At 39.8% G+C, this 13,928-nt stretch overlaps 2 protein-coding genes across 2 annotated transcripts; both read right to left on the bottom strand.

Annotated features, from left to right (window-relative positions):
- Nucleotides 1-1,443: 1,443 nt before the first annotated feature.
- Nucleotides 1,444-4,973, bottom strand: cldn10l2 (claudin 10-like 2). The gene is made up of 5 exons (XM_084123294.1): nucleotides 4,686-4,973; nucleotides 4,358-4,519; nucleotides 3,616-3,703; nucleotides 2,076-2,171; nucleotides 1,444-1,688 (listed from the first exon to the last, which is right to left on the bottom strand). Exons 1-5 carry the CDS (start codon nucleotides 4,915-4,917, stop codon nucleotides 1,508-1,510), a joined length of 759 nt encoding a protein of 252 aa, XP_083979420.1. The 5' UTR covers nucleotides 4,918-4,973; the 3' UTR covers nucleotides 1,444-1,507.
- Nucleotides 4,974-5,656: 683 nt separating this feature from the next.
- Nucleotides 5,657-13,015, bottom strand: cldn10b (claudin 10b; the record flags this gene model as incomplete). Its single annotated transcript, XM_084123029.1, has 6 exons — nucleotides 5,657-6,163; nucleotides 6,216-6,225; nucleotides 8,258-8,362; nucleotides 8,445-8,526; nucleotides 8,626-8,787; nucleotides 12,796-13,015. The coding sequence occupies 6 exons, from the start codon at nucleotides 13,013-13,015 to the stop codon at nucleotides 5,978-5,980; spliced, it is 765 nt and encodes a 254-aa protein (XP_083979155.1). The 3' UTR covers nucleotides 5,657-5,977.
- Nucleotides 13,016-13,928: the final 913 nt, after the last annotated feature.

Below are 13,928 nucleotides of genomic sequence, written 5' to 3'. Positions count from 1 at the left end.
ATAAGTCTCTTTATTATTTCACTGGTATTGATGGCATATACAGCTCTTTAACCACGATCACCCCAGTTGAGCTAGTTGATACTCAGCCTTTAAATCCACTACCTTTTCGAACTTTGAAATGCTCAGTGTTGACTTCATTGTTTGTACAGTAAAGTCAATGAACTCAACTACTAGTATTTTTGATCCTGTTCCCTGCTCGGTTATTATGAACTGCCTTGTACCAATCTGCCCTCATATGACTTCAATTGTGAATTCATCACTGAGTTCTGGAATTGTTCCTCCAGAATTAAAAATAGCTGCCATTACACCAGTAGAGCCAGCCCTGACTGGCTGCTTGAACCTCAATTTAAAAGAACGTCCAGTTCGCGGTCTTTCTTTCTTTTGGCCATCGGTGGAGAAGAAGTCATAGCACGGTTACTCATGGTTCTTACAGGGCTTTCAACCGAGGAGGTCCTTCAGAAAATATCAGAAGCAGGCACAGAAGTAACCGATGTCGAGATGAAAGGAGATGAAATGGACTTTCAGGCAAATGACACTTACTCAGTTGATGATTATTTATATGTCACAGTTAGACATTGTGTTTAAAATGAAATTTTGGAAAATGTGAAAATGAAAAGGATTGAATAAATTCTGATTTTACTTCAGCGTGTGTGTGTGTGTAATATATATATATATATATATATATATATCATTATAGTCAACGATTGTACCCTGTCAAAGCCAATTTTGTCCCCTTTTTGAAAATCACAAGGGTACAAATATGTACCCTATGCCGAGGGTACAGCCCCAGTGACAAGCCATTGTACCCCTAAAGGTACAATTATGTACTTTATTTTCTGAGAGTGTACCTAAGAAGCCTGGTTGTGATGTTTCTGACTTTCTGACATTTCTGGCTAAAGTTCTGGAGTTTTTTTTTGCTATTCAGTTAAATCATCACCTAGCACTGAACAGACTTTTTGAACCTTTTCAGTCTAGTTTCAGAAAAGGTCATAGCACTGAGACAGCTCTAGTGAGGGTCGTAAATGATCTTCTTATCTGGATGCAGAAGAACTTCCTGAAGCTGAACGTCTCCAAAACTGAACTGATGCAGATTGGTACAGTGGCGGCTACTCGTAAGGCAGATCAGATCAGTTTGATTGTGGATTCCAACACGGTAATTCCCACTACACAGGTGCGGAATCTTGGTGTTATTTGTGATTCACAGTTAACATTTCAGGCACACATAAAACACATTTTTGGTAATTTAGCTGATGTATCAAATAAATACCTAAGGTTGTGTTTGTTCTCTTCTAAGAGAGTCGATAAGGCCTTTCTGTATGCAGTAACACTTTCCTTCCATGAAATGTGAAAAACCTCTAGTTTTAGGCTGCCTTCTTGAGGGCCCGGGTGTAATAACATAAACTAACAGTTGATCAATGACTGAAACAAACTGAAAGACTTTTTACAAAGTGAATCCCACATGCAGCTGCTCAGATTTTATTGCTGGTTGTCATGTTACAGAGCTCTTTCACACAAACGTGTCTCTGGGAGGTATTATGTCCCCTGTGGCGTGAGAGATGCTGGAGACGCGAGAGCCGCTGGACCGTCCTGACGGAGCGCGGTACGCTGTAGTGTAGAGAGATTTACTAGCCGTCCGCGGGCCGTACGACGGAGAGGCTTCGGCTCTCGCTGCAAACACACTCAACATTCTGGAGGAGAGAACTGTAGATCAGTCTTCACATTTGCCATACAATTATACAGTTGTTAACATTAGTTAACTACATATTGCATTCATTAATCTCAACATTCGCTAATACATTTTTAAGATCAAAAGTTTTATCTGTTAACATTAATGCACTGTGAACTAACATTTTTACATCATTAATAAATAATGTATGGATATATTGCTCATTGTTAGTGCTTGTTACAGTGAATATAAAAAGTCTACCCATCACATTTAAACAGCACACCTGCATAAGTGTTCACCCCCCTGAACTAATACTTAGTTGAAGTTTCCTTTAATTTTATCTTTATCATAAAGTATTACCAAATATTCTTAATTAGTTTTGTAAATATTAACTGAAACAATTATTTACCTTGTTGGGATGACTGTCACAGCATATAAAATAGATCCAAGAATTATTAAGAAATTTCCAGCCAATCCGAGGAATATCGGAGTTCCGATGCCATACCTACACAGTACAGAGATATAATACACATGAGTAATAATGCGAGTAAACAGAATATCTGCCTATTTTACATCTCTGACATATCATAATCAGCACTGAATTATTCTTTTTTTTTTGTATAATTTCTTTATTATACTAGTGTAAAAAACAAAACAAACAGGATATTCCTCTGAAATACAGCAGATTCAGAGAGTATGCTAAAGTATTTTAAATGTCACATGATCAATCTACACCATACCATAATGACAAAGTAAAAACCCTCAAGCCATTCCTTGATTTGATCAGCTCAACAATCTGTCAGTATGAACATGTTTACAGTGCCATCATCTCCCGTGTGCTTCATCGCCCTCTGCTGGTGTGTTTTCCCATCACCACACGGCCTTCATCACGTGTGTCAGCACAGAAACACTAATGCAGATGTTCCTCATCACTGAGGGCAACTTCAGATACATACAATATCAATGGGAATGAATGCACTTCAGTTAGATTCTTACGCATTAGAATTTGTAGGGGTGTATAAGAGAGTTTCTCCAGATATTTTGGAGAAAAATGTTTTATTTGGGTCCCACTTTATATGAAGTGTCTTTAACTGTACTCATGTATTTACACAATAAGTGCATTGTCTCAAATGACTGATTTAAATGTGTTTTTACATTGTACTTATATTAGATAAAAAACCTGCATCTTATTATAGCTGTATCTCAACGAGTCGTTTTGTACAGCTAAAAATAACTGCAAGTGTACGAGAGACACGTTCAACTTACAAATGACTTTAACGGTTAAAATCAGGTGGATATTATCTGCAGTTTATTTTAAAAAACGTACTTGAACAGCTTGAAGTACACTACAAGTGCACATCCAATACAATAAAGTGCACTTCTTTTTCACATGGGTTATTTCTCTGAATCCCAGTACTAGGGGTGTAACAATATATATCGTTTTACAATATATCGCAATACAAAAATGCATCAATATGTATCGTGGATAGTGACAATAAGTATTGTGTATAGTTCACCCAAAATTAAAATTACTGTGTGAGAAAAAGTTAAAGTTTACAGATTTTTCATTGTCAGTAATACATTAAACTACTATGTATGATGCTGAATATAATGTATGATAATATTTGTGGGTCCTGACAATGCCCCATGTTAATTCATTTAGTTTGTGTATATATACTCCGTTCAGTTCAGTTCCTTGTCCATCCTTATGTCTATTAGTAAGTCTTTTAGCATGACGCTTTTCCTTTTACTCCTGAGTGATTCCTCAAATGTGCGTTAATTATTATTATTTGTTGTAAATATACCTTTTTGTGTGCATAAGTTTGCTGTAACTAGACCCTGCTGTGACCGACACAAGCTGTCGCGTGTGCTACTGCTCAGTGAAAACATCCCAGTTTGGATCATTAATGTTGACGTATGGCATTGCCTGTTCTTGGAGTATCATGTACCTTATAATACTCCTGTCAGCAGCCGGTGAGAAGGCAGTGCTGGCGACCCTGTTGGTGTATAAACAGTACGCCGCTAGCGCTGACACACCTGTGAGGAGGAAAACAAGAGATTTCTCAATATATGTGCGGGTGAATGCTGGTAAAACACAACACTATCCGACACTTTGTTTTTAAAATATGTTCCAAATGAGTACATCAGTTTCATTTCACAATAGCTCCTGGTTTCTTCCAAGGTTTCTCTGTCATATGATGGAGTTTTGGTTCCTTGCCACTGTTGGCCTTTGGCTTGCTTAGTTGGGGACATTTAATATTCAACAATATTACTGATCTGACTTCATTGACATTATTATATGAGAACTGAACTGAGCTGGACGATGACCATGTTTTCTCCAGAGCGGCTATATATATATAAAAATGAACTAAATTAATAACTTTTTACAACAGATATGAACCATCACTGAATTTACTTAAGCTGGACTATGACTCTATTTTCTTCTGGAAACAAACTTTGTTGCATTATTTTCCTGTTATCTCTGTAAAGCTGCTTTGAAACACTCTGTGTTGTAAAAAGTGCTATATAAATAAAGGTGACTTGACTAGTTTATGAGGAAGGAACTGCACTGATTTATAATCAATGGCTTTAGTGCCTCATCTTACTAGTATTAAACCTGTGTATGCATAAATACAGATCAGATTCTGTGTAGTTTGAAGGCATAAATATTGGATAAATGGTTTTACTCACCACCGACAAAATGAAAGGCAGCTCCGGAGAACAGTATTTTATCCTTTTTTTCCGCACTCCCACCGATGAATGTGCAGTCCATGCCGATGAAGCAGAGCACAGCAGCGACGAACCCCAGACTCATGCCGGCCATCAGCAGCCCTCGCACACCCTGAACATACGCTATCAAGAGGCACAACAGGTCAGACACTCAATCCCTGCCAGCAATACACCCTCCGGATCCCAGAGGTCAGACACTCAATCTCTGCCAGCAACACACCCTCCGGATCCCAGAGGTCAGACACTCAATCCCTGCCAGCAACAGACCCTCCGGATCCCAGAGACTTACGTGTGACGGCCCACAGCACATCATAGTCTCTGCAGTTGGTGACGGAGGACGTGTCCGTCACACAGTCCCTCCACAGGTTTGACCAATACCAGGACGACTTGATCATCCAGCTGCCGCCTTTGCCCCCTACGAAGAAGACTCTCCAGTAGTCCATGGCCAGCGTAATGCTGACGAAGAGCCAGCCGAGGGTCGAAAGCAAGAATCCGAACACCTGGATCAGACTTTTCCTCATCGCTCTGTCATCTGAGCACACGCTCAATCCCACTCAAACATGGCCGACTCTTCAGCGGAGGAAAGCAGTTAATGAAGGTCTGACCTTTGAGAGAGAGTCCTGAAGGGATGGGTGTTGTGTTTGTACACACATCATGACGCTGGTTTACTATAAATATTGTGAGGAGTGTGTCTGGCAGAGAAATAAGACGTAATCTGTGAGACGCTTGTAAATAACTGAAATGCACATTTCTTCCTGAAACATCATCTATCTGGTGGCACAATTAATAAAATTAAGCAAATATGTGGCAAACAAGGGTCGTTTATATATCACCTGAAAGATGATCACCAAAAAAATCAAAACACTGAGAAAATCGCCTTTAAAGTTGTGCTTTTATGTTTGCGATTGTGCTGCATTCACTCAAATATTCACACAAAAATATATTTTTTATATATTTACGGTAGAAAATTTACAAAATATCTTCATGGAACATGATCTTTACTTAATATCCTAATGATTTTTGGCATAAAAGAAAAATCTATAATTTTGACTCATTCAATGTATTGTTGGCTATTGCCACAAATATACCAGAGCGACTCGAGACTGGAGACGTGGTCCAGGGTCACATAAATCAAATATATTCACACAGATATTATGCACAATTGTATCACCCCAATGATATGCAACAATTATAACAACATTATATTGATTATTTATTAAACATCGAAAACATTATTCTTAAATCACATTAATTGAGGCTAGGCAAAACAGGCAATACAATCTCCAGACAATATTGAAACTCAAATCTCCTTGAACGTGATTCTGTCTGGCCTGCTTTGGACCGGGACTGATATACTGATGCCAGAAATTAATAATCACCCGAACTGGTGGAGCACAGCATAACTATCAACAGATGATCTCATGCAGTGCTGCGTAAACATAACCATGCTGGAGTAGATATGCAAATAATAACCAAATCTTGAATGACAGCATCTGATACACGACATGTGCTGGCCATCTCGAGGCACTAAAAGAGCGACAGAACCCAATGAGATATTACAGCGTGCTCCAGCACTGTGCGTTATACGTAAGCGTTCTTGTCGAACTGTTGTGAAGAGCTGATGCAGTCTGGCGGAGGCCTCCTCACGTGAGACGACTGACTCTGTGGAGCCGCACGGGACATTAGAGACACTCCGCTGTGGACGAAAGCCTTTCTGTCGGACGGATACGGCGAACTGCAGCAACAGGGACACAACATCATCGAGATCTGTTAATATCGCTCAGAGACCAGGGCCTCATTTATAACCAGTGCGTCGCACAAAACAGCCCCTGAAAGAGCCGTACACCACTTCACACGCATAAGTTATGATTAATAAAAACACACAGACGGGAGAATGTGCGCACATGCATGCAAACTCCGACCCATGCGTACGAACATTAGAGACGGAGCAGTTTACCGACACCGATGATAATCTGAGGGACTGATGAAGGAAACCTACTTTAATATTCATTATGAGTCATAACATTAAATACAGTGCATGTCCACAATAACAGTTTAAATACATTAAAGGTCCCCTATTATGCCCCTTTTCACAAGATGTAAAATCAAAATACCCAACAGATAATTTTTTACAGCATGTTTAAATTGTCATTTTTTGGGGCTCAGAAAAACGAGCTGTTTTAGTGTGTGCCCTTAAATGCAAATGAGCTGCTGCTGGACGACACAGGGGGCGGAGCTTAACGAGCTCGCGCTCAGTCTCTCAGGACAATTTCATCTCACGGAATGATGATAATATCAGAAACTCTCAGTAACGGTGTTCATTTCGAGTCGGACAATAATGCCTACAGAGTCAGAGTGCTGTATAGAGATGGAAAAGGTATAGTTTAGTAGTTTAATTACGGTTATTATAACGTATTTGTCATCTGCTTGCATGTATCCATTATTAATAGCCTACAAGTCTGCTGTCTGAATGATGATCAAACATAAACTGATGAGTTTAATAAAGTTTATTGTACATCACACAAAAGATGAAGCATCAGTTTTACTTCAGACAATCACTGTAAGAGCTGAGTAAACACAGTAAGTTATAATAAGTGCGCAAGTACATAAACGAATTTCGGTAGAGTTGAGGGAGCATTTTCTTCAAAAACTAAATAATTCCAACTCGTCTTCAGTGGCTGCCTCAGATTTCGGGAGTAAATAGAGAGAGAGCTATGTGGATTAATGCATCCAGCTGTGAGCTCGATCAGGGCGGGTCTATGTGTTGAAACGGCAGTGTCTGTCAACACTCGTGGGCGGGGCCTGTGGCTTTAGTGACGTCACTAAAACAGCATTCTGAAAACAGGTCGTTGGGAGACACTGCTGATGATTTATGGGGATTAATAAAAAAGGTATTAAGTGGATTTTTATCACTATTGGGTGGTTGTGTACACACACTGCCAACACACATTTATGTCCAAACAGCATGCAAAAGTGAATTTTGCATAATAGGGGACCTTTAAATAATGATTTATACTATGTTTTAATCTGATATACACATTTAGATTAAATATGATATTCTCATTAATGGATTTAAGCACTTAAATTACATGAAATCATTACCGCGAAGTAACAACATTTTTAATATTCTAATAAATAGAAATATTTGTAGTGGATGCGCTGCTGTTGAACACTTTTCCTGTGGCATGCTGCGTTTTAATGCTTTAGCTACAGCGAGGGCTGCTTAGCACATGATAATAGCAGAACTTTTTGCGCAAATAATGATCAATAATGCATCTATCTGTTTCCATTAAAAATGTAAAGCAAGTAAAAATTTTAAAGTATTAAAAAAAATGAAAAAAGTATTTGGCCAGTGGAAAAGATTGAGAAAAACTTTCTCTGAAATGTATTTTATAGTATTTGATTTATTTATTCAAAAACAAGGCAAGTATAGTGATTTAGTGATAGCTACTAAATGAGTTTTAGCAATGTAATGTGACGCACATCTGTATCTCATATTTTCCAAATGTCTTATAACATTAAACATGGCATCACGTGGATGAATATGCATATGCAAATGATATGCAGATGAGGATATGCACAGTAAAGCGAGGCGTTGTAAGCTCATATATGGTTATTTCAGGGTGGAGACACATGTGCGCACAATCTTCCGCTGACTGGGGTTTATAAAGGGAATTCTGTGCAGGTCCTGGCGTACACATGGTTTTATAAGTCTGAATATTTTTTGGCTTTCAGGCGCACGTTCACTTTTAGTAAGGATCAGTTTTATAAATGAGACCCCAGAAATGGCATGATATCTGGGTCAAAAACTAATCTGATTCTTTGAACGGTATGTGAGAGTAAGAGGCCTTTGTCCTTTACCTGCTGCTCATGCCTTCAGACAGCGAGAGGCAGAACACCGCTCCTCCGAGGATACACAGCGTCGAGCCCGCCCAGCCGATGAACAACGCAGCGCCCAGCTCATACCTGAGAGCAAGCACAACGTTTCAGCACCAACATCACTGCAGTCCCTGAAAGTTCTTAGGAGAAAAAAAAACATGATACCTACTTTTGCGCAACATACATAGGATCGAAAAACTCAGAGGTGATCCTGTGAGCGTAGAGGGAGCAGGCGGTCAGAGAACACAGACCTGGCGAGGAACAGCATTATATCTGAGTATAGCACTTCAGCTGGGGATAATAGTGCTCAGAGGTCAGAGAAAGAGAAGTATAATGTCTACGAAACCCACCAGTACAAACAAAGTTGAACCCAGCAAAGGAGACGATTCTGGCCTTGGTTTGGTCAAGACCACCGACCTTAGTGCACTTCATGCCGATCAGAGCAAAGATAGATCCAAAGAAACCAAGACAGACAGCAGCGATCATCAGACCCCGACACACCTGGATATAACCTGATCAACAAGAGAAAACATATGAAATTATAAACACTATCAGTCAATAAAATCAATCAATGAATTCCCTTTCAAGTTCAGTTTACTCGTCAGTAGCTGATGCCCATGGGGAAACTTCTTTCTCTGAGAAAAACTCAAGCCCTAGTGAATGGTGCCAAACTAGAGGCTGGTCTTCCCGCTATATGAGGAGGAGTTGAGCAGTCCTTGCCTCAGAATCTTTCTCCTTTAGACATCTGAACTGTCTTCAAGAAGCCAACTACAGCTCGCCATAGAGATACGCTCACCAATGGACGGCGCCCGGATTGCTGCTTTTCTGCAGCGTTTTGGTGAGAATGCCAATATTTCTTTCACTGATTTTGGATGGATGCCTCCTGGCCAGCAGCCATATCACCCTGTAGCCCAAGACTGGTCACACACTGAAGCTAGCCAGGGTTGAGTCTGATCAGTACCTGGATGGGAGACTCCTGGGAAAACAAGGTGACCAGCAGGGGGCGCTGCTCACCTTGTGCTCTGTGTGAATCCTAACCCCCAGTGTAGTGATGGAGACACTATACTGTAACAAGCACAATCCATCGGATGAGACGTTAAACGAGGTCCTGACTCTCTGTGGTCATTAAATATCTCAGGATGTCTTTCGGAAAAGGAGTAGGGGATTAACCCCGCCATCCTGGCCAAACTGCGCCCACTAAGAAGCAGTGCTGCATGAGTTCGCCTGCCTGCAACCAGCGGTGGACCTTAAGGACTCAGGTGATGAGCTCACACCTACTAAGTGTCCACGTTCCTCTCAACCAGCTCTTCAAAAACCAAAGATGGCTTCTCATGTTCCCCCACAGGGGCTGGAGCTGCGAGCCGAGAGTGGAGATCACAGCAAGGGGTTCACATGCTGGTACAGGTCTCTAAACGTGCCTACAATACAAGCAGCCCCCCGCCTCCTTTGACCGTTGTGCTGTACAATCATGCATGTAATAAAATAACACACTAAAAGCAGTCAATAATGCATACAACCAACATCTCACAAAAAAATAAAATAAAGAAAAACAACAAGAGCCTTGTTTGTTACGTCAAACTGTTGAACCAAATGCTGATGATAGTAGTTGTAATTTCAATTCCCTTTTAAAAGAGTGTGTAAAAGATCATTTACATAAGAGCGTGCCAAATTGTGTAGTGCTTTATACTTAGATTAGTTATTTAAAATCGACCCTGTATTGAATTGGAAGCCAATTTAACGTAGCTAAAATAGGTGTTTTATGCTGGTGTTTATGAACACACGTTAACAATTTAGCAGTGGTGTTCTGTACTTATTGTAAGCGATTTAACAGTGATTGTCTCACACCAGCATAAGGTATTACAATAGTCTAGTCTCACAGAAATGAAAAGCACTTCTCCAGGTTTGTAGAGGACTGAAATAGTTTTTACCTTTGCTACTAAACACAAGAAGCAGGATTTAATCAGTTTGATCTGTTCATCATCAAACTGTACCCTAAGGTTCTTAACCACCGATTTACATTCTTACAGAAACGATCCCAAATCTGATTATCTCAGTTTTGCTCATTTAAATAAAAATATTTCAGTGACATCCATAATTTAACTTCATGTAAACGATTAAGTAATGACTCAGTTGACCTTCTGTTCTGTTTTCTTAGAGGTAGGAACACCTGAGTGTCGTCAGCATTACAGTGAAAGATACTTCATACCTCTGAAAAATATAACCTAAAGGTAACATATAAAGGGAAAACAGAAATAGACCAAGAATAGAACCTTGGGGAACACCACAAATCAATGAGGCAGATTTGGAGTAAAGTTGACCAATATTAACTGAGAAGGTCCTATTAGAGAGAAAAGATTTAAACCGTTCAAGAGCCATACCCTAAATTCCCACAGTCTTTTCTAGGTAATGGCATTCTTCCTTGTATAAGCACACAATGTTTCAGTCACTCACTCAATCACACAATGTAATAAACATGAACGAGGTGCTGGGTTGCTGAGAATTTCAGAAACTGCAGATCTACTGGGATTTTCAAGCTCAACCATCTCTAGGGTTTGCAGAGAATGGTCTGAGGAAAAAATATCCAGTGAGTGAAAATGCCTTGTTGATGCCAGAGGTCAGAGGAGAATGGCCAGACTGGTTCAGCTAATAGAATGGCAACAGTAACTCAAATAAGCACCGGTTACACCCGAGGTCTGCAGAAGAGCATCTCTGAACGCTCAACACATCCAACCTTGAAGCAGACGAGCTCCAGCAGCAGAAGACACACACCGGTGACGCTCCTGTCGACTGAGAACAGCAAACTGAGGCTACAATTCACACGGGACAATAGAAGATTGGAAAAACATTGTCTGGTCCGATGAGTCTGTATTTCTGCTGTGACGTTCAGAGAGTAGAGTCAGAATGTTGTGCAATCAAACATCATGGATCATCCTGCCTTGTATCAGCGGTTCAGGCTGGTGTAATGGTGTTTTCCTGGCACTCTTTGGGCCTCTTAGTACCAATTGAGCATCGCTTAAACGCCACAGCCGACCGGAGTATTGTTGCTGACCACGTCCAACCCTTTACGACCAAAGTGGACCATATTGGATGGATACTTCCAGAAGTCACCAAGCTCAAATCATCTCAGACTGGTTTCTTGATCAGGATGAGTTCACTAAACTCAAACGCTCATCAGATCTCAGTCCAATAGAGCAGCTTTGGGATGTGGAGGAACGGCAGATTCGTGTGCTGATATCATGTCAATATGGACCAGAATCTCTGAGGAATTTTTCTTGCAGCTTGTTGAATCTGTCACAAAGAATTAAGGCAGTTCTGTAGGAAAAGAGGGTCCAACCCGGTACTAGCAAGGTGTACCTAATAAAGTGGCTGGTGAGTGTATAACTTGATTCATAATTCAGCATTTGGACAGAAAAACTCCTGGATCTTGCAATTAAAATGGTGAAGAATTAATCACAGTGGTTAAACACCCTTTCTCTGATGTCTGTCCTTCAGTCATGGAAGAGCAGACTGGTATCCACACACACACACACACACACACACACACACACACACTCTCTCTCTCTCTTCTAGCTGTTCTCTGGTGAAATATTAGCTTAGTTAACCCACGAAAACAAATGAATGAATGGAAATCAGCCTTAGGGTTAATGCATCTAAATTATTCCCCTTAGCTTTCTGAAAAGTGCTAAACATTGACAAATTAGAGGGAAAAGAATCGTTTCAGACTTTTGTGTGTTTGCCTTGCACAAATGGTTAGCTCTGTTGAGAGCATTATTCCTAGAAGAGAGCATTATTCCTAGAAATAAATCACCTTGGTGAGATGAAGAACGAGACACAAATATAAATGTGTCTTCTTACACTTGTAAAAAATAAAGGTTTCCAAATGGGGTTTTCGCCATAGAAAATCCATTCTGGGTTCCCCAAACCTCTCCATGTTCAGTTCTTAAAAGAACAATTTTCCAATGTGTGAAGAACATTTTAATAATCTAAAGAACCTTTTCCACTATAAAGACCCTTTTGTGCAATGGAAAGATTGCATGGATTTGGTGTGTGTCTTTAGCAGCACTGGAGCTACATGACCCAACCATGATGATCTGAGATGATCCAAGCGCAGCTTCAGTGCAGATCAACATCAGACAAAGTGTGATACTTTACTATCTGACTAGTCAATCTATCTTAAAATCTTAATATTTCTCATACAACCAAGACATAAAGTACATATACATATACATACAGCAGTGGTCAAAAGTGACGTCCGGAGAGGATTTTTGTTTTTAATGAGCCTACAAGTTTGATTTAACCATCAAAATATGAGGAATATATTTTAAATATTTAAAATATGAGGGAAGATCAAAACACTAAACTTGGTTAGGGTTTTCATCACACAAAATTGTTTGACAAAAAAGGAAACCTACAGCTAACGGTTTAAAAAAAAAGTAAAATGAACATTGAATGAAGATGTCAATTTTCCTACATCACTTTTGGCCACTTTTAAGCACACAAACTTGACAAAAGTGCCTGACCGTCCAGTGCCAGCATCGAAGGGAAGTCTTTGCAGTTGGAGACTCCAGTGGAATCAGTCACGCAGGTTTTCCACAGGTTGGACCAGAAGGTGGCTGTGGTGATAACTGTGCCGTCGATCGAAGACACCTTCCAGTAGTCCGTCGGTAAAGTGGAGGACACCAGCACCCAACCCGACGTGGTGAGTATAAACGCCATGATCTCTCTTGCCATGCTGCTCATTGTCCCTCTGAAGTTCTCCAGCCGTCTCTCCTGCGGTGTTGTGTGTGTTTAGCTATTACACACTCGATCAGCTGGGGAATATGTTCTCAGTTCACACTGGAGGGTGTGCCAGACTCTGAATGAGAGCGCAGAACTATGACCAGGCACTGTTTAGGAATATTTACACCAAGACTTGAGTTCATCCTCAAACCTTAGAAAATTAACATCACAGCTGCAAGAGAAAGACTTGGGGACAAACATCTCCTTAAGCTTAACTGTGTTTGAATTGTATTATATGTGTTTTAAGTTAAACATCAATTTTGTTGTTATTTTTACAAAATTAAAGAACTAAAGAACTAAAGAAAGAAAGAAAGAAAGAAAGAAGAGAAAAATGTGTCAAGCAGAACCTGTGCATGCTTTAACAATAACCTGTTGTGAAAATTATAAGATTATCAATAAAAGAAAAGGCCACAAATACCAAACAAACATACATGGGAATATACTGAAAAATATTTGTCAAAATAAGCATGGACCATGAATGGCTCCATATTCATATACATAAAAAATATAGCGATGAATTCAAAAACTGCATTACATTTTTACACGTTATAGCTTTATTGAAACTAATTATTGAAAACTTTATTGAAATGAATTAATTTCTCTTTCATGAGTTAACACGTGGGTTTACATAAAGCTAAACACATTCATCATCATTTATCTTACTTTATTGTTTGCATAGTTACACATTTCATATATGAACATCTGTGATGGTATACAAGAAAATAGAATAAAAGTGTTTACTGAATTTTCCTTCAGTACTTTTGTACAATTGGATGATTTGTTAAAGTCAAGGCAACATGGTGGGAAAATGAGATGGTCACGGTCATGTACTGTTTCGTTTTCTCTGTCACCTTTTGCCTGAGTTCTAGTTCAT

Source organism: Abramis brama (genome assembly GCF_963993115.1).
Source record: "Abramis brama genome assembly, chromosome: 8".
NCBI lineage: Eukaryota > Metazoa > Chordata > Actinopteri > Cypriniformes > Leuciscidae > Abramis > Abramis brama.
This window is presented reverse-complemented; position numbering and strand designations above follow the sequence as displayed.